Source organism: Herpailurus yagouaroundi, unplaced genomic scaffold (assembly GCF_014898765.1).
Source record: "Herpailurus yagouaroundi ecotype Mexico unplaced genomic scaffold, PumYag 215, whole genome shotgun sequence".
Taxonomy (NCBI): Eukaryota; Metazoa; Chordata; class Mammalia; order Carnivora; family Felidae; genus Herpailurus; species Herpailurus yagouaroundi.
In genome coordinates, this window is record NW_024412446.1 from 2,390,539 (window position 1) to 2,413,758 (window position 23,220).

At 59.3% G+C, this 23,220-nt stretch overlaps 1 protein-coding gene across 1 annotated transcript in view; it reads right to left on the bottom strand.

Moving 5' to 3' along the window:
* Positions 1 to 5,994: 5,994 nt before the first annotated feature.
* TMEM132E (transmembrane protein 132E) overlaps positions 5,995 to 23,220 on the bottom strand; it is a 55,555-nt gene continuing 38,329 nt past the window's right edge. The window contains exons 2-9 of the mRNA XM_040455222.1: positions 17,625 to 18,555; positions 16,031 to 16,177; positions 15,562 to 15,754; positions 14,614 to 14,757; positions 12,064 to 12,269; positions 10,245 to 10,533; positions 9,126 to 9,317; positions 5,995 to 8,139 (exon numbers count right to left, since the gene is read on the bottom strand). Of these exons, the coding sequence (XP_040311156.1) occupies positions 7,084 to 8,139; positions 9,126 to 9,317; positions 10,245 to 10,533; positions 12,064 to 12,269; positions 14,614 to 14,757; positions 15,562 to 15,754; positions 16,031 to 16,177; positions 17,625 to 18,555 (3,158 nt within the window). The 3' untranslated portion in view covers positions 5,995 to 7,083. The remainder of the gene's footprint in view (positions 8,140 to 9,125; positions 9,318 to 10,244; positions 10,534 to 12,063; positions 12,270 to 14,613; positions 14,758 to 15,561; positions 15,755 to 16,030; positions 16,178 to 17,624; positions 18,556 to 23,220) is intronic.

The following is a 23,220-nucleotide window of genomic DNA, read 5'->3' on the forward strand; positions in this document are numbered from 1 at the left end:
CCATGAGGGCTTCTGGTCCCAGGTTCTACCTCACTAGGCACGAGTCCAAAATAAATCATTTCATTAGAGTTAATAACATGGTCCCTTTAACTGCAAAGTGTTTCCAAATAGAGGGCCCTCCAGTCTGCTTTAATGAACAGATAAGAATCTTTGTAATTAACTCAGTGATGGCTTGCATGTAAATGGAAATTCCTCTGAGTGCCTGAGACTATTTATTTATTGTTTTAAGTGTGGGGTAAAGATGTTCCTGACCGCCCCTCCCTCAGACAAGCTGCTTTACAGTCAACCAACCCCCCTCCCACCCCCCGCCCCAGGGTACTTCCACAGAGGGGCAACAGCACCCCTTCGCAGAGACCCCTTGGGGACAACTGGAGCCCAGAGTGTGCCACCTGTCTTCATTCCAGCTCCTCTTCATGAGGCCCCTGCAGACCTTCTCTCAAACTCTGGGCCTTCCTGCCTGGGGGCGGGAGGGCCTGGAGGGTTCTGCCCCCTCAAGTGCTCAAACACTGTCTCAGTTGGTTAAGCTTCCGGCTTCGGCTCAGGCCATGATCTCCCTGTCTGTGAGTTCAAGCCCTGCGTCGGGGTCTGTGCGGGCAGCTCAGAGCCTGGAGCCTGTTTCGGATTCTGGGTCTCCCTCTCTCTCTGCCCCTCCCCTGCTTGGGCTCTGTCTCTGTCTCTCAAAAATGAATAAACGCTAAAAAAATAGTGAAGAAAACATTGGCTGCCTCTGCTTATTACTGCTCTGGGGCTATAGTGTGCACGCGCCCTATGTGTGCATGTGTGCATGTGTTTATTGTGTGTGCATGCGTGTTGGGGGGCAGTGAGTTCGGCAGGTGTGTGGATGCGCAGCGGTGCTCAGAGAGCGTGCGTTTATGTGTGCTCTGCACGCGCGTGGGGAGCGTGTGTACGCGTGATCTGCTTGCCCCGCACCACTCACCAGAGCCTGGCTCCTCATCTTTTGACAAAGGCAGTTCTCTAATCACTGGATGCTTCTGGCGCTTTGTTGTGTCTGTTCCAGGAGCCTGGTTTGCTGGGGTGGAGGGGTCGCCTCGTGACTCTGGCGTCTCTGGAGGTTTCCTTGGCTGAGCTGCAGCGGCTGGAGTGGTCTGCGCTCTCCCTCCTCCCCTCTTCCCTCCCTGGAGGAAGTGGTCCCCGACCCAAGGGCCAATCACAGCCTAGCTCCCCTCCTCTGGGCCCACCCCTTCCCTGGGTAGAGAGTCTTCCCACCAAGGGACTGGGATCTGGACCAGAGCACCCCGGAGGAGAGGGGCAGAGGCAGGACCCCGTGGGCAAAAGTGTGAGAGGGAGGAGGGCCTGGAACAGCGTTTAGCTCACTCAGCGCTGATGAAGTGTATCCCTCGGGTGGGCTCCACTCTGTCCTGTGCAGGTGGTTGTGGGGAGTAAATAATAAGGAGGGCGGGAGGAGGTGCCTAGGTGACCCTTCGCTTGCCTCCTTCCACTGGCTGTGGCTTTCTCCCGCCCCCCTCCAGGATAGGTCTGTAGGTGGAGGCTACTTTCAGGGCAAGTGCTGGGTGGCAGGGCGCAGAGATCCGTGCCTGGCCCTGCTCTGCTCGCCATCAGTTCTCTCGGCTGACAGGGCCACTCCAGGAGGGAGTGGGAGAGCTATGGGGAGCAGCCGCAGTACCCCTGCCTGAGGTCCCCTCCTACTGCCCAGGGAGGGGCTGCCTGGCACAGTGATCCCTGTGCTCGAATTGATGTATATGTGTCTGCACACGGGGCACCACGGGGCTCCTGATGGGAGGGCACAGAGGGTCAGTCCGGGGAGGGCCCTCTGATGCCATCCAGTCCAGATCCCTTGGGCCAGAGGAGGGGGCCAGAGAAGGGCCAGAGATTCATGCCAGGGCCCGTTGCGAATGGGGATGCCCAGGGGGCTGGAATCCAAGCCTGTTGGCCCCCATCCAGGCCTCCCCACTATGCGCCAGTCTTCTTTTCCTCCCCTAAGGGTGTAAAGGGTTGGGGCCCTCTCCCCTGCCTCTCCCAGGCCTGGACAGCGGCTCTCTCCCCAGCAGCCCAGGGCTTCTCCAGGGTCACCGAGGGAGGGTCACATCCTGCCTCCCCATACCCACTCTTCTTGGTCAGGACTCCGCAGGACTCCATCCCTTTCCTCCAGGAGAAATCCATCCCATCTCCCAAACCTCTGGGTGCTGGGTCCCGATTTCCCAGTCCCAGCCATCTGGTAGACCCTTCCTCACAACTCCCCTCAGCGCCACTGACATTCCCCTTTGCCTTCCTGGATGAGCTGTCTGCTTTCCACGTCCACTTCATCCCCTCTGCTCTGTGGGCTCAGTGCTTATATCTCTCTGAATGCATGATGTCCTTTCTTCAGGGTGCGACCTGTTGCCCTGATCAGACTGGGCGTTTGTCACAGGCAGGTGGCTCCCTGCCCCCCCCCCCCCCCCCCCCCGGGGGCCCCCGGGACCGGATTCGGGTCTCTGCCATCAGATTGGGAGCTCCCTGTGGGCAGGGGACCCTTCACGCTCTGTCTCAGCCCTGAGACCCACTGCCTGTCTGGCGCGCACAGGGATAGTTACCGTTCCCACCACTCTTTGCTCCTTCACCATGCTCTTCCCACCCCAACACGGCCAATCCAAACCCGTGCTGGTGTCGGGTAGAGGCTGGCAGAGCTTTGAGGACCGCTGAGGCCCATTACTCTTCCTTCTACCCCACAGCAGCTATCTCTATAAGGGGGTAGAGGTGGGGGAGGTGTGGCCTGGCAGGGCTGGGTGGTGCCCAGGGATTCCCACCTGAAGACACACAAAGCGTCAAGACTGAAGGGACTGGAGGGACCATCTGACCCCTGGATTCTAGCTGAGGGTCCTGGCTTGTTCCACACATGGCCATGCCAGACTCATGGCTGAGAACTTGCACCAAGCCCTTGGATTCCCAGCCTGGCTGTTCTTTCGGCCTCATCAGAACGATCCTCTGGAGTCCAGATGCCCGCCGAGGAGGGCGGCGCGGGGCAGCGGAAAGACCTGGAACTCGGAACCACGTAATCTGGGTTTGCATCCGGACTCTGCTGTTTATCCGTTATGTGCCACGAGGCAAGTCATAGAATTCTCTCAGCAGGCGAGTACTGTCCCTCTGACGATGGCAGAGAGGTCATAGTGTTCATAATGTTCCATCTGTCCCCAGACACTTTCTGTGATCTATCCATGCCTTGAACGGTGGCCCCACAGGCTGCCCCCATCCCAGCCCATCAAATCTTTAGAGACCCCCTTCTTAACCTCCCCCAAATCTCTGCAACCTCTTTCCCCTTCAGTTGCCAATGGTGCTTAAGGAGGTAGCAAAAGGAGGATAGATTTGTAGCTGCCTGCCTGGTCACTTCTGAGCTGGAGACCACTGGCAAGTTACCTGCCCTCTCTGTGTTATGGTCTCTTGGAAATGGGAGTAGTAATTCCTACCTCTCTAGACTCTTTGTAGTGATACAGGTGTTGAAACAGTTGGGGCCTTGTGAGGGAGGTCAGTGGACATGGCCTAGCGGTAGTGATTTCCATGTTTGTACAAAAGGGAAACAGGGGCCCAGAGCTGGTGATACACTGGCTGAAGGCCACACAGCAAACGCACTGTCAGACCCAGGAGTCCTTGCCCACCTGTCTTGGGAAGAATCATCCTTTCGGTTGAGAGTTTCCTTTCTCCGGCCCATGCATTGTATTTTCAGCCTTCTCAGCGGGCTCCATGGCTTCTCCCTCTTCTCCTGAAGCCTTCTCTCAGGGGGAACGTAGTGCCTGGCACATAGTAGGTGCCTGTCAATATTTGTTGAAGGCAGGCACGGAGACACACGCAGGGCTGGTGGGGGTGGGGAGCTAGCGGTGTGGGGCGGGGCAAGGAGCTGAGCACCACGGTGGGGACAGGCTCGAGGTGGCTTCTCTGTACCTCTGGCTCTGCCTTTGCCAGGCCTGGCTGTCTGGGAAATCTCACTTCCCTCGCAAGCTGATTCATGGGCCCGGTGTCTCAGTGCTCCCCGAGCAGCTCTCTGTCAATAACCATTCTTTACAAGGTCCCTCGATTCATTTTTGGGGTTGAAGACAAATTTTTAAAGAGAAGTTCGGTGCCAGGGCCATTCCAGAGGGGCTGTTAACTTAATGTCCTGTCTCGTTCCCTCCAAGCCTGCTCCCTCTTGAACTGCACGAGGGTCAGGGCTCGCTGTTTCTAGCAATTGCTTCTGAGTTCTCGCATCCGGACAGGGGGTGAGGGATGAACAGAAAGGGACACAAATTATAGGACGGAGCGGGAGGCAGGCCGCTGGCTCCGTTATTAAGTTTGCTGTGTGACTTTTGGCCAACGGCTCCCTTTCTCTGGGTCCTAGTTTCCCTGTCTGTGAAAGCCTGGATGCTGGTAGACACCTCTGTGGAAGCTTCCACCTTGTTTTCTGGGGCAGCCTGGTCTCTGAGGTTCATTAGGGAAGGAGGTCTCGGTGGCAAGCAGTGGCTTGTGTCTCCTTCCCCTCATCCCCAGGTAGGACGACGCAGTTGACAATTCCGCAGCTGGGTGCCCCTGTAGGCACCCAGTCAGAGACCGTCTGAACCTCTAGTCTGAGCCTGACTCCCCAGTCCATGCTGAACCCACCGCACTGCCTCTGGCCTCCACAACTTTGCGTATGTTTGTTGTGTTCCCCCTACCACCTGGGACTCATATTCCAGAAGCATGTGCATAGAGAGACAAAGAAAACATGCGCAAAGACACGGCAGCAAAAGAAAGTACAGGGTATTGAGAAGGCGACGTCTGGGCCTTTATACCCGCTCCCTTCCCTTCCTGGAATGCCCTTGGCCCCATCCTCAGCAAACTCAGTTTGAGAATGTCTCCGCCTCCCTCCCCTGCGTCCCACCAACCCAGGGTAAAGCTATCGTAGCATCAATCATTCCAGATAACCGTCGTCAGTTGATGCGTCCATCTTCCCAGTGGGGCTGTGGCTCCTTGGGGGACAGGCCCATGATCTTGCCCCCATGCTCCCCGGGAGGGCCCAGTGCATGGCAGGAGCTTAATGTGTTGCATAAACAAATGGATCCTGAACATTGAGGCCTGAGAAACTCCATCTGCTGGGAACCTCTACGAGCAGGTGTGCGCTAGGAGCTTAGTCTCCTGCCGGGCATATGTGGTGTCATTTGGTCCTCACAACAACCCCAGGGCCACCATGATCTGTTGAGCAGAAGACTGAGGAAAGCAGGCTTCCTTCCGTGGTGGGCAACAGCATGTTGGGCACGGGTGCCAATGCAGCCCTGGTTCTGAGCCAGGAGGGAGGTCCGGGCCTCCTCCCTGGTCCCTTCTGGAACAGATGTTGGTGGCTGTAGTCACCCGTCCAGGGCGCTGCAGCCTGGCCAGGCAGCCTCGGCTGGGCTCTTGCTCTGGCCAGGTCCCCTGTGCCCCTCCGGGCCGGGGCTGCTGCTAGTTCCTGGGGAGCAGTGCCCCAGGGCCGTCGGAGGCCATGTGCTCACCCAACAGCCCTCGCTCTCTCCTGCCTACAGCTTGGACATGGAGACCCTGCCCCAGGCTTTCCTCATCAATCCATGCAGAAGAGAGGCCTCCCTGGGAGGTGGTGACAGTGACAGTGACAGGGACGGACCGTCTCAGGGGGGACTACAGGTGGAGAGGGAATCCAGAAGCAGCTCAGGTGTGCACACCAACCTACTCTCACCCCTCTCCTTACTCTTCTGTGCCCCCTCACTCCCCAAGCCTTTTCGCCCGAGGCGAGGCCCTGAGGCTTGCCCCACCCTCCCGAGGCAACCTTGGCATTTCCTAGGGGAGCTACCTCTCTGTAAGGGCACATTTCTGGGCCAGCAAATCCTTCACGCCGGACGTGGGCACCCCCTTCGGCAAGACAGGGCCCGAAGGGATGTGGATGTTGGAAGAAGGGGCAGCCGGGTTCAGCGGGGTGTCGATCTCTGTCATTTAGTGTGTCCACAGTGCGCATGTGTGTGTGTGTGTGTGTGTGTGTGTGCACGCACGCACAAGGACCAGACGCAGAGCCAGCCACCATGCGCCTTCGGTTCTCCGGGAGCTGCTGCCCCGCCCCAGTCTGGTCAGCCCCATTTATTTAAGAAAATCCGACACAGTGGTGGGTAGAACCCAAGAGAGAAGTGGCTGTGGGCTGGGAGGGGTAAGGGAGACGCCCGGCTCCCCGCTGCCTTTGCCCATCCCGAGGTCCTCCACAGCATCCCCTGGTGCCCCCTCCCCCTCCCACCGATTCCGTTCCCTGGGGGGATGGGTGGCTGCCCCTGCAGAGAGGGAGGAGTGGTCAGCAGAGCGAGAGGGGCGGCTAAGGCGTAGTGTTGACCTTGCTGTGGGCTTAGCAGGGGGACCGGGCCTCCCGGGGACTGCTCAGACCACAGTGCTGGGGTGTGGCTTGCTCAGGGCCGGCCCAGGGCTCCTCCCCCTCTAGGCTCCGCCCACAGCCGGTGGGGATATAGGGAGTCCTGAGATCTCAGGAAGGTGCCTGGCATGGTCCCAGACCCCTCTGTAGGGTCAGCTCCCAGGTCCTGGGAAGGGACTGGGGGGGGGGGGGCACCCGGAAGCCAGCAGATGCTACAAGTGTCTCCCCCATCCCCCACGTTTTGTCCACAGCAAGATCCTCCGCAGGGCAGGCAGCCGCCATCTCCCCACCCTGCAGGACAGAAATCCCTGAATATTGGTTTGAGAAAAGTCTTTGTGCAGCTTGTGACACAAGACCCCCCCAAGCTCCCCCACACAGGGGACGTGGGGGGGCAGGGGCGGGGCACAGTGTGGGCCCACCTCACCCCAAGCTTGGCCTCCATGCCTCACTTTTGGGGCAGGGGGTTGTCTAAGATGGGAGGAGGTTTGGAAAGAGTCGAACAAGGATTGCTTTCCTCCTAGCAAGCTCCTGAGGAAGGAGCCCTCCGCCTTCGGTGGCACAATTGGGTATGGTGCGAGGTGGTGGCGGGGAAGGCCCAGCTGGGGCAGGCGGCCGCCCAGCACAGAGCAAAGCTGCAGGGGCAGGGAGTACACATCCGCTTCGGCCCGCCTGCGTCAGTGTGAGCAGGGGTCCCGGTCGCGTCCCACACAGAGCCCACCCACCCCCCCCCGGGGGGAGGGGGCGGGACGGCGCCTCTACGCCATATCTTTGATTCTGCGCATGTAATTGTGCAGGTCTGGGGGCGCGGTGGGCCGCGTGGTGCCCGCCACATCCGGGCAGCCCCAACCCAGGTCCTCTTCGTCCTCCTCGTCCTCTTCGCCGGCGGGCACCGAGTCATAGGCCAGCTCCTCCGTGGGCAGCGTGGCGAAGGTGGTGAACTTGACCCGCTTGCGCTTGGAGGTGGGCGAGCTGGCGGGGTCCTCGGCCTGGTCCCGGGCCGAGCCGCCCGACGAGCCGTCGCCCCGCCCGTGCACCTGGCTCTGCACGCTGGTCTGTGAGCTGCCGCTGCTGTGGTGGTCGCCGTGGCAGCAGGCGGGCACGGTCTCCAGCGGGTTGCCCGCGGGCGGCGACAGCTCCGCCTGCCCCCGCAGCGGCTGCCCGTTGCCCAGGAACACCCAGTGGTGAGAGTGGTCCATGCTGGTCTGGCCCTCGGGAGGGATGCGCTTGTGCCGGTAGCGCAGCACGAAGACGATGCAGTTGATGAGGAAGACGAGGATGGCGAGGCAGAAGACGCCCAGCAGCGCGTACATGCCGATCTCCAGGTCCGTGAGCCCGCGCGGCATCTGCAGGAAGCCGGTGGGCAGCGGCAGGAAGTCTTCTGTGGGCGGCACCGCGGGGCTGGCGGTGCCCGGGCCCGGGGCCTCGGCTGGGGGCAGCGCGGTGCCCGGTGGGCCGGCTCCCCGGGCCTCGTCCTCGCCCCCGCCGGGGCCCGGCTGGCTGGGCCCGGGGTAGTCGTACGTGGGGTCCTCCTCGTCCCGCCCAAAGTGCACCCGCAGGCCCACGGGGGTCGTGGCCAGCACACTCTTGCGCTTGGTTTTCTGGCAGCTCTCAGCGATGGTGAGCTCTGCACGAAGCAGTTCCCCCGCCCCCTCGGCCTGGGCCACCACCAGCGGGAAGGCCCGGTCCTGGGTCACCGTGGCCACCCGCTCATCCAGGCTGTTCACCAGCAGCCCGTAGTCCCGGGGGCTGTACAGGGAGAGTGGGGCTGTGGTGCCATCGCTGTAGGAGAGCCAGAGGCTCAGGAGGGCTTCCTGGAAGAGGAGGAGGAGGAGGAGGAGAAGGGGACAGGAGTCAGAGAGCTAGTCCTGGCTGGCTTCACTGGGAGATACCGAGCAGATGCTGAGCTCTATGAGGACAGGGACTGGGGTACTCTGCCTCCCTGCTGTAACTCCCAGCACTGGAACTGTGCCTGACGGGTGGCAGGTGCTTAGGGAGAATTGTTGGAGGAGCAGGAAGTCTTCCTCTGGAGGTTGTGGGGAGCGTCAAGGGCTCAATATGGCCTCATACGGCCCTGAGAATTTCCTTGCCCACTTTATCCTTCGCCCCTCGATGGGCTGAACGTATGCTCTGCCTTGGGTCTACCTCAAGTCCCTTTTGCTGCAGGAGCAACCCCATATCTCCACGCCTGACCTTGGGATCATCCCCATGAGACACGTGGACATTGAGAACACACACCCCACCCCACCCTTGTCCTCCGTTAAAACATTCTGAGCACTGCCCCTCCTGCAGATGAGGAAGCAGGGCCCAGGGAGAAGGGATTGGCCTGGGGTCATGGAGCGGGTTAGGGGCAGGGGACCCTTGGCCCGGTGCTCAACACCAGCCTTCTGGCTCCCTGTGCTCCTGCCTGTCACCTTTGTACCTCTGTCCTGTAGCCTACGCCCTGGTGGATCTGTCGCGGGGGGGGGGGGGGGAGCAGTGGCTGTAACCGGGGCTCCAGAGATGGCTGAGGGTAATTCCTGGGGGTGGAGGCACAGGTGACGGGGGTTCTCTGAGAATCTGGGAGAGGGAACCCTCAGCAGGAGCATCTCTGGTGGCAGATGCAAGAAGCGGGACCTTGGCCAGACTCCCGGTGCAGATGGCAGGGGAATGGGGTGGGCCGGGTGTGTAGGGCACAAAGGGCAGACAGATCTTCCATTCGAGCCCTAACTTGGGGACTCATGGCCCCAGGGAAAACTGGAGTTTCCTTCTTCCTTCCACACCCCAAGCCCCCAGATTGGCCGGCTGGGCATCCAGTTACCTGCTTGAGGAAGCTGAGGGTCTGCTGGGCGGCCGTGGTGGCCAGGATGGTGTGGCTGCTCCCCGGGCTGGGCCGCAGGGAGAGGGCGAGGCTGGCCACCACCTGGGCCTGCAGCTGTGTGATGCTGACCTTCTCCTCTGTCACTGTTAGCAGCGTCTCCCCAAGCACAGACTCCGTCAGCGGGGACACCACCTGAGGCAGGGTGGGGCAGGGATGGGCGAAGGCCAGGAGAGCACCCCCCCCCCCCCCCCAATTCCCAGCCTGGGAAGAAAAGCCAGTGCTGCAAGAGAGGCCCACCCCTGGGGGCGGGCTGGGGGGGGCAAGACTCTTGGGCTCTGCCTTAGGGCTGCAACAGGAAACCAGGGTCCAGAGGCCAGGTGAGGGTCAGGGGCTCGCCAGAGCCAGGCAGGAACACGGATGAGACAGGTGGGCAGATTTTAAGGTCAACAACAGCCCCCCACAGCGATAAATAGCCATTGATGTTTGGCCTCGATGTCAGAGAGACAAAGGGGGAAGGTAGGGACCTTGGCAGATAGAACTCACGCTCATGTCAAGGAGGCACCAGTACCGACCAGCTGATGATTGCCAGGTGGGAATGTGGGCCTGGTATTTTGTAAAACCAGAAATCTAGATTTTGAAAAATGAGAAACCTCCCAAGATTCCAACACTGGATCCACTGCTTTACAGATAAATCACGTCTGCGGGCAGATCCTAGCCCAGGGGCCATTATTCACAACCTCTTAGATGGATGGTTTCTGCCCAGGCACCCCGCTGTAGGAGGGTCAGAGTTGAATTCCTAAGGTCCCCGAATTCCCCTTCCTGGGCCCTCTCCTCTGCCGCCTCTCCACATCCACACCTGCTCTCAGGGAACACGCCGAGCGATCTACACGGGTGGGTAAAGGTTGATAGGGCTTGCTGGGAGAGCCTTCACCAAGGGGGCAGTGAAGGAGCTCGCCTCTGGTGGTGGTGGTGGGGGGGCAGGGGCGGGGTGAGGGGAAGAGAGTGTGTTTTGGGGGCCGGCTGGGGTGGACCCCAGAGGCCCTAGAGATCCCGTCCCGGGAACGTCTGTGTTCTCTGCCCGCAGATCCACAGAGCTGCTGGCCTTGGCCTTGTGCCTACCTTGAAGGCCGTGGTGCCTGGCTCCAGGCCCGCCAGCGTGCTGCTGTCCACCATGCGTGCCACGCGGGGGTCGCCCACCCGCATAAAGTCGCTGACCAGGTCGGTGACCTCCACCAGCCAGTCCGGGCCCAGCATGGTGACCACCTGGTCGGTGCCCTCGGACGATGTCGTGTGGAACTGGGTGAACACCTGCAGAGTGGCGTGCTGGTACTGCAGGGTGCAGCCGCGGCTGGCACTCTGCCTACGCTCCTCTTCCTCCTCGTCCTCATCCTCGCTCTCCCGGGCCGACCTGGGGGGGCGGGGCACAGCGGGGTCACTCCCTCACCCTTGCGCTGTGGGTGGGAGCCGTGCAAAGGGGCAAGCCCCCTCCCTGCCCCGTTCCTTTGGTCTCTGACAAGCTTGGAGCCCGGAGTCCCCAGCCTTTCCTCTCCTAGAAAGGCACCTCCTTGACCCTCCCTTGTGCCTCCCGGCCTCTGCTGGGCACGCCCGGGAGAAGCTGATGTCAAATCCTGACAAGTGCCGTCTGTCGCGCTCTCTCTCTCTCTCTCTCTCTCTCTCTCTCGGCGCCAGGCGCCTGGCCCTGTTCTCAGCTCTAAACTGGAGCGAAGGCAGCCCTTGTTACAGAACGCTCGGCCAGATTGTATCCTTACAGCCGTGCGGCAAGCAGATGAACTCGGAGGTTTAGCTGGTGCGATTTCGATTTCCAAGCAGCGTGTGGAATGTGCGGCCTGGTTCCCCTTGCTGCTCATCGTGAAACTTGAGAGCAGAGAGGTGAGCCGAGGGAGGCGCTAGTAAGCAAAAGGGCGCCAGGACTTGAGGATTTGGGAAATTCAGCCTATCCAGATTGCCTAAGAGGCTAAAACCAGGAGATTTCACTGTCAGGGAAGCGTGCTCTGGAGAGAGAGCAGGGGGCGTGGCTCGTGCTTTGCTACTGCTCTGGACGCATCCAGCAACCAGAATATCCCTTCACACAGGTCTCTTGTGCCCGTGTTAATGAATCCTCACAACCATTCTATGAGGTAAGTGTTAATGTGCCCGTTTTGTGGACGAAGAAACGGGGGCACAGAGAGGTTATGTAAGTAGTCCAAGGTGGCCCAGCTAGTAAACAGCAGTTAGGATTTAAACCCAGCCTGTCTGGCTGCAGAGTTCACTCCCCCGTCATGACTCAAAGCAGCACCTAGTGGGGGGGGGGGGGGCAGGGCAGGGGCTGGTTCCCCTGCAGAAGGCCCCCTCCCAGACCTACTGGGTCAGAATCTGCATTTGAACAGGCCCTCAGGGGATTCATGTGCACATTCAAATTCGAGAGGCTCCGATCCACCAATCCACCGGACCTTGCTTTTCCCAATCTCTACAGAACTGAGCTGAGCCCAGCTCTCCCTTGGCTGCCTGCTTCTCCCCCAGCCCCTCCCCTCCCCTCTTAGCTGCCTGCCACTCTTTCTCTCTCTGCCCTGCTGGCTTTCCTCTCCAGCAGCAATGAGGGGGTGAGTGGAGGACGTGCCCCAGAGAGGCATACCCAGAGTCACCTCTTCTAGGAAGCCTGCTTGGACTTCTCCTGGAGGAACAGGTGGCTGTCTCCTTTAGTGCCACTCGATTCCCTGCGCACAGGGCTTCCCGTGTCTACCATGTTCATGGCGTGGCCGGGTCAGGCACTGGCCACACTCACCCCATGTCTCAAGCACCCATCAGTGCCTGGCTCAATAAAAGTTTGCTGATTGCATCACCGACCTGCAGACTGTATACACCTGGGGTCTTACACACATGCGTGGATCAGTCCACCTGTGAGTATCCCGAGTGTCCACTGTGTGTGGAGGGGCTGTACCTCCGGTCGGGGAGGATAGGTACCCTCCAGCCCTTCACTTGGCTGAGGCGTGCGTCCGAGAGTTCGATGTGCAGGGGCAGCTTGGGGACCCAGACTGTCATTTCCAGGGGGGCGTTGAGGATGTCATAGCGGAAGGTCACCCTGGCGTTCATGGACCCGCGAGACTCCTTTCCACTCACAAACACGTAGTCACAGCTGCTGGATACCTGGGGAGGGGGAGGGAGGTTGGTTGGCCTGTCTTGCCCTACAGGGGGCATCCTGTGGGCTGGAGGGGAGGTGACGAATTTAGAATTTATTTCCTCAGGGGGGAGACGTCAGCCTCTGGTGTCCCTGTTCCCACTGTTTCTCCACCGAGCATCATCTCTCAGTGGCTACTACGGGAGGTTTTTGCTCCCTGGCAAGGAGCCAGCGTGCCCGTGATTTTACACAGACCACCCCTCAGAGGAGCCTTCCGGCGGATGCCCCCCCCCCACCCCGCCCCCGGGGGCTGGCTCCCCTCCCCCGCATGACTGCCTGCGCTCTGGTGCAGGTGTCACTTGGTAGGACCCTCCACAGTGCAGAAGGGGCAGGGAGCCTGTCCTGAGCCCACGACTCCTCCACGGCCCATCTGGCCCTGTGGCCCCAGGAAAATGAGCCGCTGGTTAATTTCAGGCGCGGGGACTGCTCTAGCCCTGGGGTGGAGGTGGGGGACGGGGAGAGGAAAAATCAGGACAGACAGGTGGATGGTTGCCACCGGTGGGTGCAGCTCTTATGGATGCATGCCCACCAGGACACCGGCTTATACTCCTAGAGGTTCGCTGAGTGGGCACGTGCCTGTTGAACACATCTTGGTGGACACCTGTGCCCACTCGCTGACACCTGTGCCGGTACTTCAGGGCAGATGTAGGTGGGTGTGCACGTCAAGTGTGCCCAGTATGTACCCGGCACACGCAGCAGTGAGTCTTGTGTGCAACGCATTTAAGTGTTCCTGCTGCTACAGGTCCCTGGGTGCCCACCCTCGCGTGCGAGGAGGGTCTAATCATGCGGCTTGCGGGCGTGGGACACTCTGGAGGCTCTGGTGGGGGCGGGGAGGGGGCCAGGGCTGTGGTTCATCTGTGAGGAGCCCCTGGCTCGTCCCAAACTCTTGCCAGCTCCCTTAAGCATCTCAGATGGGGGGTGGTGGGACGTGGGACAGCAGCCCTGTCAGAAATGTTCATTTCCCACTTCAGAAGGCTGGCAAAGTCCATTCAGAGTGTTGGCCAACTCCATAAAGAACCTGAGTGTATTTCATTGAGAACGGAAACAGATTCCACTTAGCGTCTTTGCGAATTCCCCTTTGGTATCTAGGCCGTCAAGACTTTGTTCTGGTCCATTCTGCGGCCGGGGTCGGGGAGTGTGGGGCGGGGGGCAGGGGCAGGGGCAGGGGCAGGTGCTGGGTGACAGCCTTTGAGGGCAGGTCTATTTCTTCCTGACGCAGCCTGCCAGCACCGGGAAGCCCCAAGGGCCTGGGCAAGGCTTTTGCTCTGCAGGGGATGGGGCTGTGGTACCCAGCCATCTGCTCTGGCTGACTTTGAAGGGGGCATTCTTCCTGGGTGGGGAATGGGTGAAGTGAGGCTCCGGCTCCCCAGACCAGGAGGGATCTGGGGCAGAGTGTGGGGAGAGAGAGCGAGCACACTCCAGGCTAGCCCCAGTTAGCCAGAGGGAGGAGGACACCCACGGCCCACTTCTCCTGTTCTCCTTCACGCTGAGCTATTTACAGACACAGGGAACAGATTCTGTTGTCTGATCATCTGATTTTGGCACCTGCTGGAGGCTGGCCCAACAAACAGCTCACCCACCACACGGATACTGGGGCTGCACCCTTGTGCATCATGGCCTGTGACACCATCCAAAACCAGGGCCGGGGGCAAATCTGGAGGCCCTCTTGGGGAGGTGGCAAATTGGGAGATTTGAGTCAGACCGATGTCCTGTTTGCTGGGTCGTGAGGACCGGGGGCCCAGAGTGGGTCTCTGGGGAGGAGCTCTAGCTGGGGGCGGGGGGGGGGGCTTCAGGAGTTGGAGGACTTGGGGGCGTGTGCCCTGAGAGAGTCCTTCCTTACATGACCTTCACCCCTGGACTAACTCGCATGCTTCTGGGGCTTCCTCCCAGAGCTGAAGCTTCTCCATGAGGTCACCAGCAACTGGGTTCAGGGCGTGTCCCTGAGGGGTAGGCCCCCTCCCTACCCCTGCTGCCTTCCCTGATGGCTGTCATGGGCAAGGGCTCAATAATCACTTGCTGGATTGGATTGAGCTCAGGCTGTCAACACTGCCTTCTCCCCTCTGCCTGCCAAATGGCCTCTTTCAAATTCCTGCAGGAAGCCCTCTAGGATAGCAGTACCCAGGGCTTTTCCTCACCCCCCTCAGGCCAGACGTGGGATGCGAAGCTATTCTCCCCCACCCCCATTTCTCCTCCACTCGCCTACCAAGGGGAGCTGCCTGGGATGTGAATCCCCACTGGCTTGGGGCTCCGCTCCCCCTGAAGGTCTGAGGCCTCTTTCCCTGTGTGTGGGGGGCCCATCTCCAGGACGCCCACCTTGATGATGTCCTCATTGTCAGACTCGCATTCCACCAGGGCAGAGACATCTAGGACAAGTCCAGTCACCTCGATGGCGATGACCTTGACAGGGATGGCCACCGTCCTGCCCGTCAGGATAGCCGTGTTGATGATCTCTGTGTCCTGCAGGGAGGGTGGGGCCCTGATGAGCTGGGGTGCTTCTGGTGGTCATCTGCTCTCCCACGACAGGCCAGCCAAGGCCCAGGCTCCTGGAGCCCCCACTCCTCAGATACGCGTCCTTCCCCTGGGGACACCAGCACGCATGTGCAGAGAGGGGCCTCCGCCCAGTCTCACTTGCCTTCTCAGGTGCTCTGCTCACCTGGCCTCCTGCCACAGCTTTCAGGAGGCCACTGTGCCACCAGGAGACAACCCTTCGCCAGTCCCCCACCATCTTCTCTCAACATCTGACATGCTTCTCAGCCTCACATCCAACACATTTGCTGACCATTCCAGGTGCCCTCAGGCTGGTCCACTGACTCCAGACTTACCTCCCATGGCACCCCCAAATCCATTGCTCCTTAGAACAAACTACTCACTTTCCCATCACCGCACCTTTGCCCACACAATCCTCAGCCTCGAGCACCCTCCTCATCTCTGGTTATATAAGCCCTTCCTTCCAGGTTCAACTGCATGGCCGCCTCCTCCAGGAAGCATCCCCTGAGTGCCCTCTCCATGGGTGACTTCTCCCACCTCTGTCCCCGTGAGCCTCTGCTGTCCTACTCCAGCACCAGGCACAGAGCACTGCCTGCCTCCAGTGAGCGCGCGCACACACATGCACACACCTTTACTCACAGGCATGCACTTGGCCGCAGGCTCACACGGACATGCGTTGATCTATACACACGCTCAGCTGTGCACGTGCCTGTCACACACACGCGCCCGTGACAGACGTGTGCATCCACTGGCCCAGTCGCCTGCCCCGCTCACCATGGCTAGGGGCAGGATGGCTTGTACATCCCGCTGGATGACCGTCAACTCGGTGACCGCCCGCTCCAGGTCAGGCAGGGGGTTGCGGCCGCGGTAGTCAATGTGCCACATGATCCTCCTCTTGACCGACTGGCTGGTAAAGTTCTCCATCTCAAAGTCCAGCTGCAGGATCTCCAGGGGCCCCTGGCCTTCCCTGCAGGGGGGAGGAAGGAAGCAGAGCCCGGGGGGAAGAGCTGGGAGCAGCTCGGGATGAGGACCCCGATGAGGACCCCCGCCCTCCTTGGCATCCTGCCTCCTGGAGCTTTCTGAGCCTTTTCCAGCTACCTGAGGTGCCCCGACCCGGACCCCAGAGCCCCCACAATCCGAGCCGCAGCCCTTCTGTTGGTCTGGCTTCCTCCATCCAGAACTCCCCCACCCCTCCCAGGTGCTATCCTGCAAAGAGGTGGGCAGAGGCACCACCTCAGCTTACCAGGGGGGCAGGGGTGTGCCCTGCGCCCAGGCCACATCCACAGTGGCTGTTGAGTGCTTTGCCCCAGTCAGCAGCTCCGAGGTCACATGCCACTGACCACTCCGTGACTTGGTGCCCAGAAGGGTCACACCCTTCTTGGCCTTCACCCTGGGACAAAGTGGGAGGGAGAAGAGCGAGAGGGTCAGCCTAGGGCCCGATGGCTGCCCACCTGGCCACCCCCACCCCCCAGGCTGGGGCTGGGAGTAGGGGGAGCAGGTGAGTACATTACCCTGAGTCCTAGACTTCATGCTTGAGATGAACTTGGGGAATCTGGTATCATGTGGCTGAAAATGCTGACCTTCAGTGGAGGCTACAATTGCTTCTACCCCATCTCTCTGCCAAGTTTTACCAAACCTCTACTTGCATACCTTAGTGACAGGGAACTCACTACTGTGCACATCCCATTGCATTCTCAGAAAGCCCTTAAGGATTGGAAACCCCATTCCTATACTTAGTCATGGGTTCTGCTGGGGCAGGAGAGAACAATCCTCCTTCGTCTCAATTGTAACAGTTCTTCAGACAGCCGGAGGGGAGCGGGTGTTCCCCGAGTCTCTCTTTTCTCCAGGCCTAAAATCTCTAGCTCCTCCAATTGTTACTTTTTGCCACAGGTTCGGGTCACCGTCCTCTGGACACTGCACACATAAGGTGTAGCGCCCTGTACTAAATACAACACTTCAGCTATGCTCCGATTCATACTGGCTAAAGCAGAATGGTGACCACCTCCCTAATTCTACATGTTTACTCCTATTAATGTAGCCCAAGATCTGTGATGACTGATTTAACTCATATTCACATTCACGTATCAATCATTGAATCAGGTCTCATCCCTTCCAGGAAGATCTGAACCTTAAGGTGGTACACTCAGGAGAGAGGGTAATACTTAACTCAAAGAAGTCGGAGGCTAACGGCAATGTTGTGGGTCCTATGCATAGTGCCTGGGGTGGGGGGAATATTTTGGTGGGGCCTTTGCTACATTCTCAGAATCAATTCAACACGGTTTAAATTCCATTCTGTTTTGTGAGGATGTGATATGGCTTAAGGTATTTCTGAATTTGTGGATTGTATCCTGTTCAGGGTACAGAAAAGGCTGGGACTCCTGAAAATTTTTCTCTTAATTCCAAGATTGGGCAAATGTCCTGACACATGGACACACTACTGCTCATTTCTGACTGCCAGCCAACGGGCTGCTGTCTGATCTCCATTTCTTCTCTTTGCCTTTGGTCTCCTCAGCTGCAAAATGGGTACACCGTTTTAAGTTACACCAGCTAAGGCCTAAGGGCCCTTCCAACCCCATTCTATGATTCTTGATACCTATGCTTGTGAAAACGAACATTTCTCCTTCCCCATGTCTGTGAGCTACGGAGGTAGGGCAGAAATTTTTGTTGTCACCGGGCAGATGAGAACACTGAGGCTCAAATACGTAAGGTGCCTTCCTGAAGTAGCTCAAGTGAGAAATGGAAGAAGTCGGATTAAGGTGCTGGCTCACCCCTGCAAGCGGCCAGGTATGCATTTGACCTTGGGATGCGGGCGGACCCTCCCCCCACATGCCCCCTACCTGAGTGTGAAATGCTCCACGCTGGGGCTGGAGGGAGAGGAGGAGTTGGGGGCCAGGTAGAGGAGGACGCTGAGCACCTCGCCAGGCTTGAGGGGCCGATCAGGCAGGCGGATCATCAGGTTGCTGTCCAGCCTGTGCTCCTGCAGGGTCCTCCTGGGGGGCGGGCGGAACAGGCTGATGCTCCCGATGCGCAGCAGGGGGTGCTGGGTGGGGCTCTCTGCGCGGGCGCCTGCCCCGGGCCCGGCCCCCCGACGGGCGCCCCCGCAGCCCCCAGACGCGTCCGGGGCGTGGAGGGTGTAGTAGAGCTCAGCCTGCTGACTCTCCCCGGCCGCCTCGGGTTCCAGCCCATCCGGGGACTTGCGGCGGGCGGCGGGGGGGGCGGCGGGGGCTGGGGGCCCGAACCAGGCCAGGGGCAGCTCCGCCCGCACCAGGCAGGTGGCCAGGCCCCCGCTGAGGCGGCAGGAGCTCTTGACTTCCCGCGCGTCCCTGAAGGCGTGCAGGCGGACGCACGGCAGCCGCTCGGTGACGCCGAAGTCGTCCCAGTCGCGGCCGGCCACGTAGAACAGCACCTGGGCCTCGGGCTGCGAGGCCGGCACGCGGGCGCGGACGATGAAGGCCCGCACCTTCCAGTTGACGGTCAGGCGCTCGGGGATGTCCAGGGTGCTGGACGGCTGCAGCAGCTCCCGGGCCACCACCTGGCTGGTGCTGAAGGGCCCCAGGGAGACGTTGAGGACGGGCAGCTCCTTGGTCTGGAACACCACGAAGGGCTCGGAGCGCTGCAGGGAGCCGTTGGCCACCGCAGGCGGTGGGGGCCGCGCGTCCCGCAGGAAGAAGGCCAGCCGCGTCCGCGACAGGCGGTAGCTGACCGGCAGCACCGGGCCGGCCTGCGGGCCGGGTGGGCTGGGGCTGGCAGGGTGCGAGCGGCCCGAGGCTGGGGACAGACAGGGGAAAGAGCCCAGAGGGGTGAGCAGAGGCTGCGCTGGCACGGCAGGGCACCCCAGCCTCCCACCCCGCAGCGGGCGTCCGTGCCAAGCGCGCGCCCCCCTGTGCTGCTGTGTTAACCTTCCGCTCATCGTTGCCTGGTTTCTTTTGCTGCAGCGTGCGTGTAAACCGGACACTAGCGCAAAGCCCTGTGAGGCTTTAAAGAGGGTTTATCCCCCCACATCCTCATCTGTAAAATGAGGATGAAATTGCTTTCTGCCTCCAGGTGCGGTTGCTGAAGACTTCCCGAGTAGTGTGTGCGGGTAAAGGGCCGAGAGCGGAGAGGGGGCCCCCAGAAAGCGCTCTTACCATTCCAACCTGCTCCACGCTGGCGCCACCGGCATTAGCTTATTTGATCCTCAGATGGATCCTCTGAGCTACACAGTCTACCATTTCCACGGATTCAATCGTGTTCTGTCAACAACTTCTCTCTTTTGAGAGCTTATTCTCACATGTTACAGGTAAAGGTGCAGAATGCTTAAGCAACTTGCCCGAGCCACATGAGCCAAAGGGGCCAGCAGTAGGCTTCCAACCCAGGGCCACCTGACTCTCAAACCCAAGCCCTTTCCTGCTCCCTCTGCCTCAGACGGTGCAGGGCCCCCAGAGATCCCTTGTCTCCCCCCACCCCACCCCACTGTATACAGTGCCCTCTCCCCATGCACTGTATACACAGGGAATGGGACCCCACTCTCCCAAACCCAACTCAAGCCTTGGGTCTGCCATCTCTGGTCCCCTCCCCACATCCCAGCAGGACCCTGCCAAAAGCAATTCTACCTCTTGACTCTGTGAGGTGTCCTGAGCTGCCCCCTGTCCTCCATCCCCAGAACCCTGCCCCAGTGCTGGCCTGGATCCCACTGCTATGACAACATAACACCTCCTGACTGGGTCTCCCCTCTCCCTCTAACCACCTCCCTGGCATCCCCTCCCCTCCACAGCAGCAGAGAGATTTGTTTCTCCTGGACACAAATGAGACCTTGCTGGCCCCTCACCACCAGCTCAATTCCCGTTGGACACTGTTCTGGAATAGGAAGGACCAAGCGGTGGGGGTTTGAGGTTTGAGAAGCAGCTCTGGATCTTCTCGTCGGCCCTGAGTCACTTTCCTCACCTTTAAAATCAAGTTAATAATAATAGTAATTGATAATAATAATAATAATAATACTGGTCTTAAAGGATGTTGTGCTGTCACTTGCTCTGTTTTTGAGAATCAAATAAGAAAGAACTCTATAAATTGTGCATCGCAATGCCAATGTCTGTAAGCATTTTTATAGACTCTTTCCCTTCTGCTTACAAGACAAAATCCAAACTCACTTTGGGCCTGAGTGTGGCATTCAGGGTCCTCTACTGTGGGGTTCCAGGCTCCCCTTTGCCCCAGGACTCCCCCTCCCAAGCCCACGCTGCCAGCATGACTGGACCATCTCTGCCTGTAGCACTTGCTGATCCTGCCCCATCTCCCTTCTTTGCTCATGCTGTGCCTTCTGCATCAAATTCTCCCCTTTCCCAACTGCACGCATCCACATCGGAATCCTCCTCCGAGGTCCAGCTCCAATGCCACCTCCTCCAGGAAGCCTTCCAAGGTATGACCTCAAACCCCTGGGACTCTCCTTCTCGGAGGGGACTTCGCATCCTGTCTTGTATGGAAGTTAGTTATCTAGGAGGCCGTGCACTGAGCAAGCCTCTGACAAATCATGCCTGATTTACGCGGAGTGATTTGCAGAGACCTGTGTCCCAAGGAAGAGCCTTCTAAGCAACGCTATAGTGGTTCCTTGCAGTTTATGCCCATTTATTATTTTGCCACCATCAATGAAACCTTGATAGTTCTACAGACCTTCACATCCAATTCCTCATAAAGGCAATGAACTAAAAATTCCCCGCTCTTGAGGCTCTGGTGCCTATGGCCTATTTTTTTTTTTTTTTTTAATCTGTGGTTTAATTTCCTCATTCAAAAAAAGAGGCATTTGGCTTGGGGCAGGGCATAGGCCCGTGCGGCAGGCAGCCCATGCTTTAATCACCAGACTGCTCCTCCCATTCCCTGGAGAACTCTGCTCCCAGGCCACCTTCCCCACTAGATGCTCTGAACCCTGCAAGGTATGCTGGCTGCAGTGGCGGGGCGGACAGCTAGGTCCAAGACGAGGACAGGAAGATGTCTGGAGAGATGGGAAGAGCCTTTCTGGCTGCAGTCCCTGCCCCACAGTTACCCCTGGAGTCTCTGAGATGCTGTCCTTGCCATCAGGGGGAGGCTGGTCCAAGTGACACATGTTGGAGTCCAGGGGAACAGCCCGAGCCAGAGCTCAGAAACCAACCAAACTGCTTTGGAAGCAGCAGGAAGCAGGCAAACAAAGAATCCAGGACTCAGGTGCAAGGTTCTCCCCGTGACACTCATGGGCAAGATACTTCCCTTGGTTCCCATATCTAAAATTGAGATGGTGACATCAGCCCCTTCACGAGGATGTGGAGAGTGGCTAAAAGGCCAAGGGAGAGGAGGAGGGGGGCACTGCTCCGTGTGGTGGGATGTCCAGGGCTTGTGGGCACTGGGCCGAGGCGGGGAGGGGCCACCGTGCTTGTCCCGCTGGGGTTGGGGAAGGGCAGCTGCCATAGCAGTAAGTGCTCAGCATCCGGGGTGGACAGGCTGGGGACACGGAACTCATAACCACTGACCCTGCCTTGCTTACTGCCCCCAGGAGATCCCAAAGGCTGCTAAGTAAGCACTTAGTCCCCTTTGACGACACTCTCATCGTCCCCACCCCACGGTTGGCCATCTGGACCCCTTGGAGGCACAGTGGGGGCAGGAGCCACACCAGATGGGCAGAAGACTCAGAGGGGCACGGGGGAGGGGCCTGGAGGCCATGTCCACATGCACCCCTCTGCCCTCCATAGATTTTTGTGGAATGAGTGGAATTCTCGGAACCCGACGACTGGGACGCTCTGTGGGGTACAAGGGCCTCCTCCACGAGGCATCCGAGAGGAGACCGGATGGCCGCTGAGGGGGATGGTTCTCGGTGGCAGGCAGCAACCTTGCAGATAAAGAGTCTGGGTTTCTGAAAGGGGAAGCGGCTTGTGCTAAGAAAACAGCTCGCTTTCAGAAAGGAGAGCCAGAAAAGACAGTATTAGGGTGGTGCAATTTTCGTATTTGTGTCATCATGACACACGACACCCCCTCCAGTCACCACTGTGAGTCATTCTATCCTCTGAGGCCCTGAGGCCTCCTCTGTGGTGGAGGTGAGTGTTTTTGAGGCCCCAGCACTATAACCTCTGCTCTCCTGCCCACTTACTCTGGAGCATAAAGGAAGCTGCTTGATCTCTCTGGACCTCAGTTTCCCCAGGGAGGTGGGAGAGGCCCTGGAGGTGGTCTGGGGTGGGTGGGGGGCTGGAGGGGAGGAAGTTAAGGCCTGTGGAGCTGTCAGCAGACGGGTCAGGTTTTCTTGGGAGTCAGAGTACAAGCAGGGTAGGGGCAGAAAGAGAGGGAGACACAGAATATAAAGCAGGCTCCAGGCTCTGAGCTCAGCACACAGCCCGACATGGGGCTCGAACTCACAAGCTGTGGGATCATGACCTGAGCAGAAGTTGGACGCTCAACCAACTGAGCCGCCTTCTGATAGAGAGGGCTTCTCCACATCTTCTCAGGCGCATGGTGGGTGTGAGGAGTTGAATTGTGACCCCCACCCCAATTCATACGTGGAAGACCTGACCTCCAGGACCTCAGAATGTGGCCGTGTTTGGAGACAGGGTCTGTAAAGAGGTGATTCGGGTAAGATGAGGTCATCAGGGTAAAACGAGGTCATCAATCCAATACGCCTGGTGTCCCAACAAGTAGGGAGATGAGGACACGGACACACAGAGTGAAGAGCACGTGAACACACAGGGAGAAGACGGCTCTTGGCAAGCCAAGGAGAGAGGCTGCGGGAGAAACCCACCCTGCTGCCACTCTGACCTTGCACTTCTGGCCTCCAGAACCGAGAAGCCAAAATTTGTTGTTTTAGCCATGCAGTCCGTGGTGCTTTGTTAGGGCCGCCCAAGCGGATGACCACATGGGGATTGGCTGTTTCTGCCCCCCAACAGCCTCAGTTTCCCCAGTCGGGAGTGGAGACACCATCCAGGGGAAGAAGCTGGGCGGGGATCATGCTGGTTTTGTGCTCAGGGATAATGATGGCGGCTGAGGCAGTCTCAGCCTCTCCCTGAGACTAGACCCAGAGTGTGACCCTTCCCAACTCAGCTGAGCCAGCTCCTTCTTCCCACAGCCCCAGAAGGCACATACAGCTCCTTACAGCTTGGTAACGAAGAATGGGGTGTCTGTGGATGCAACAGGCCTGAACTCCCATCCCCCTCGAATCTTCTTCCCCCACCCAGCTTCCCTGGGCACGGAATCTGCCCAGTCCCTTGGGGAGCACCGACCCGGGGCCACTTTGGGGTTATGCTCAGCTGGGATGGGGTGTGGGGTCCCATCTTCTTTCCACGCTCGCCCCGGCTCCGCCTCCTCCTGAAGCACTCCCCCACGCCTCTCACTAGGACCCGTGGGTGCTGCTTTGCTCTGTCCAGCTCTGGGTCCGACTGATCTGGAGCTTGGCCCTGGTCCGGGTGTAACATGCAAATTACCACCGAACTGCTTCGTTAGTCACTT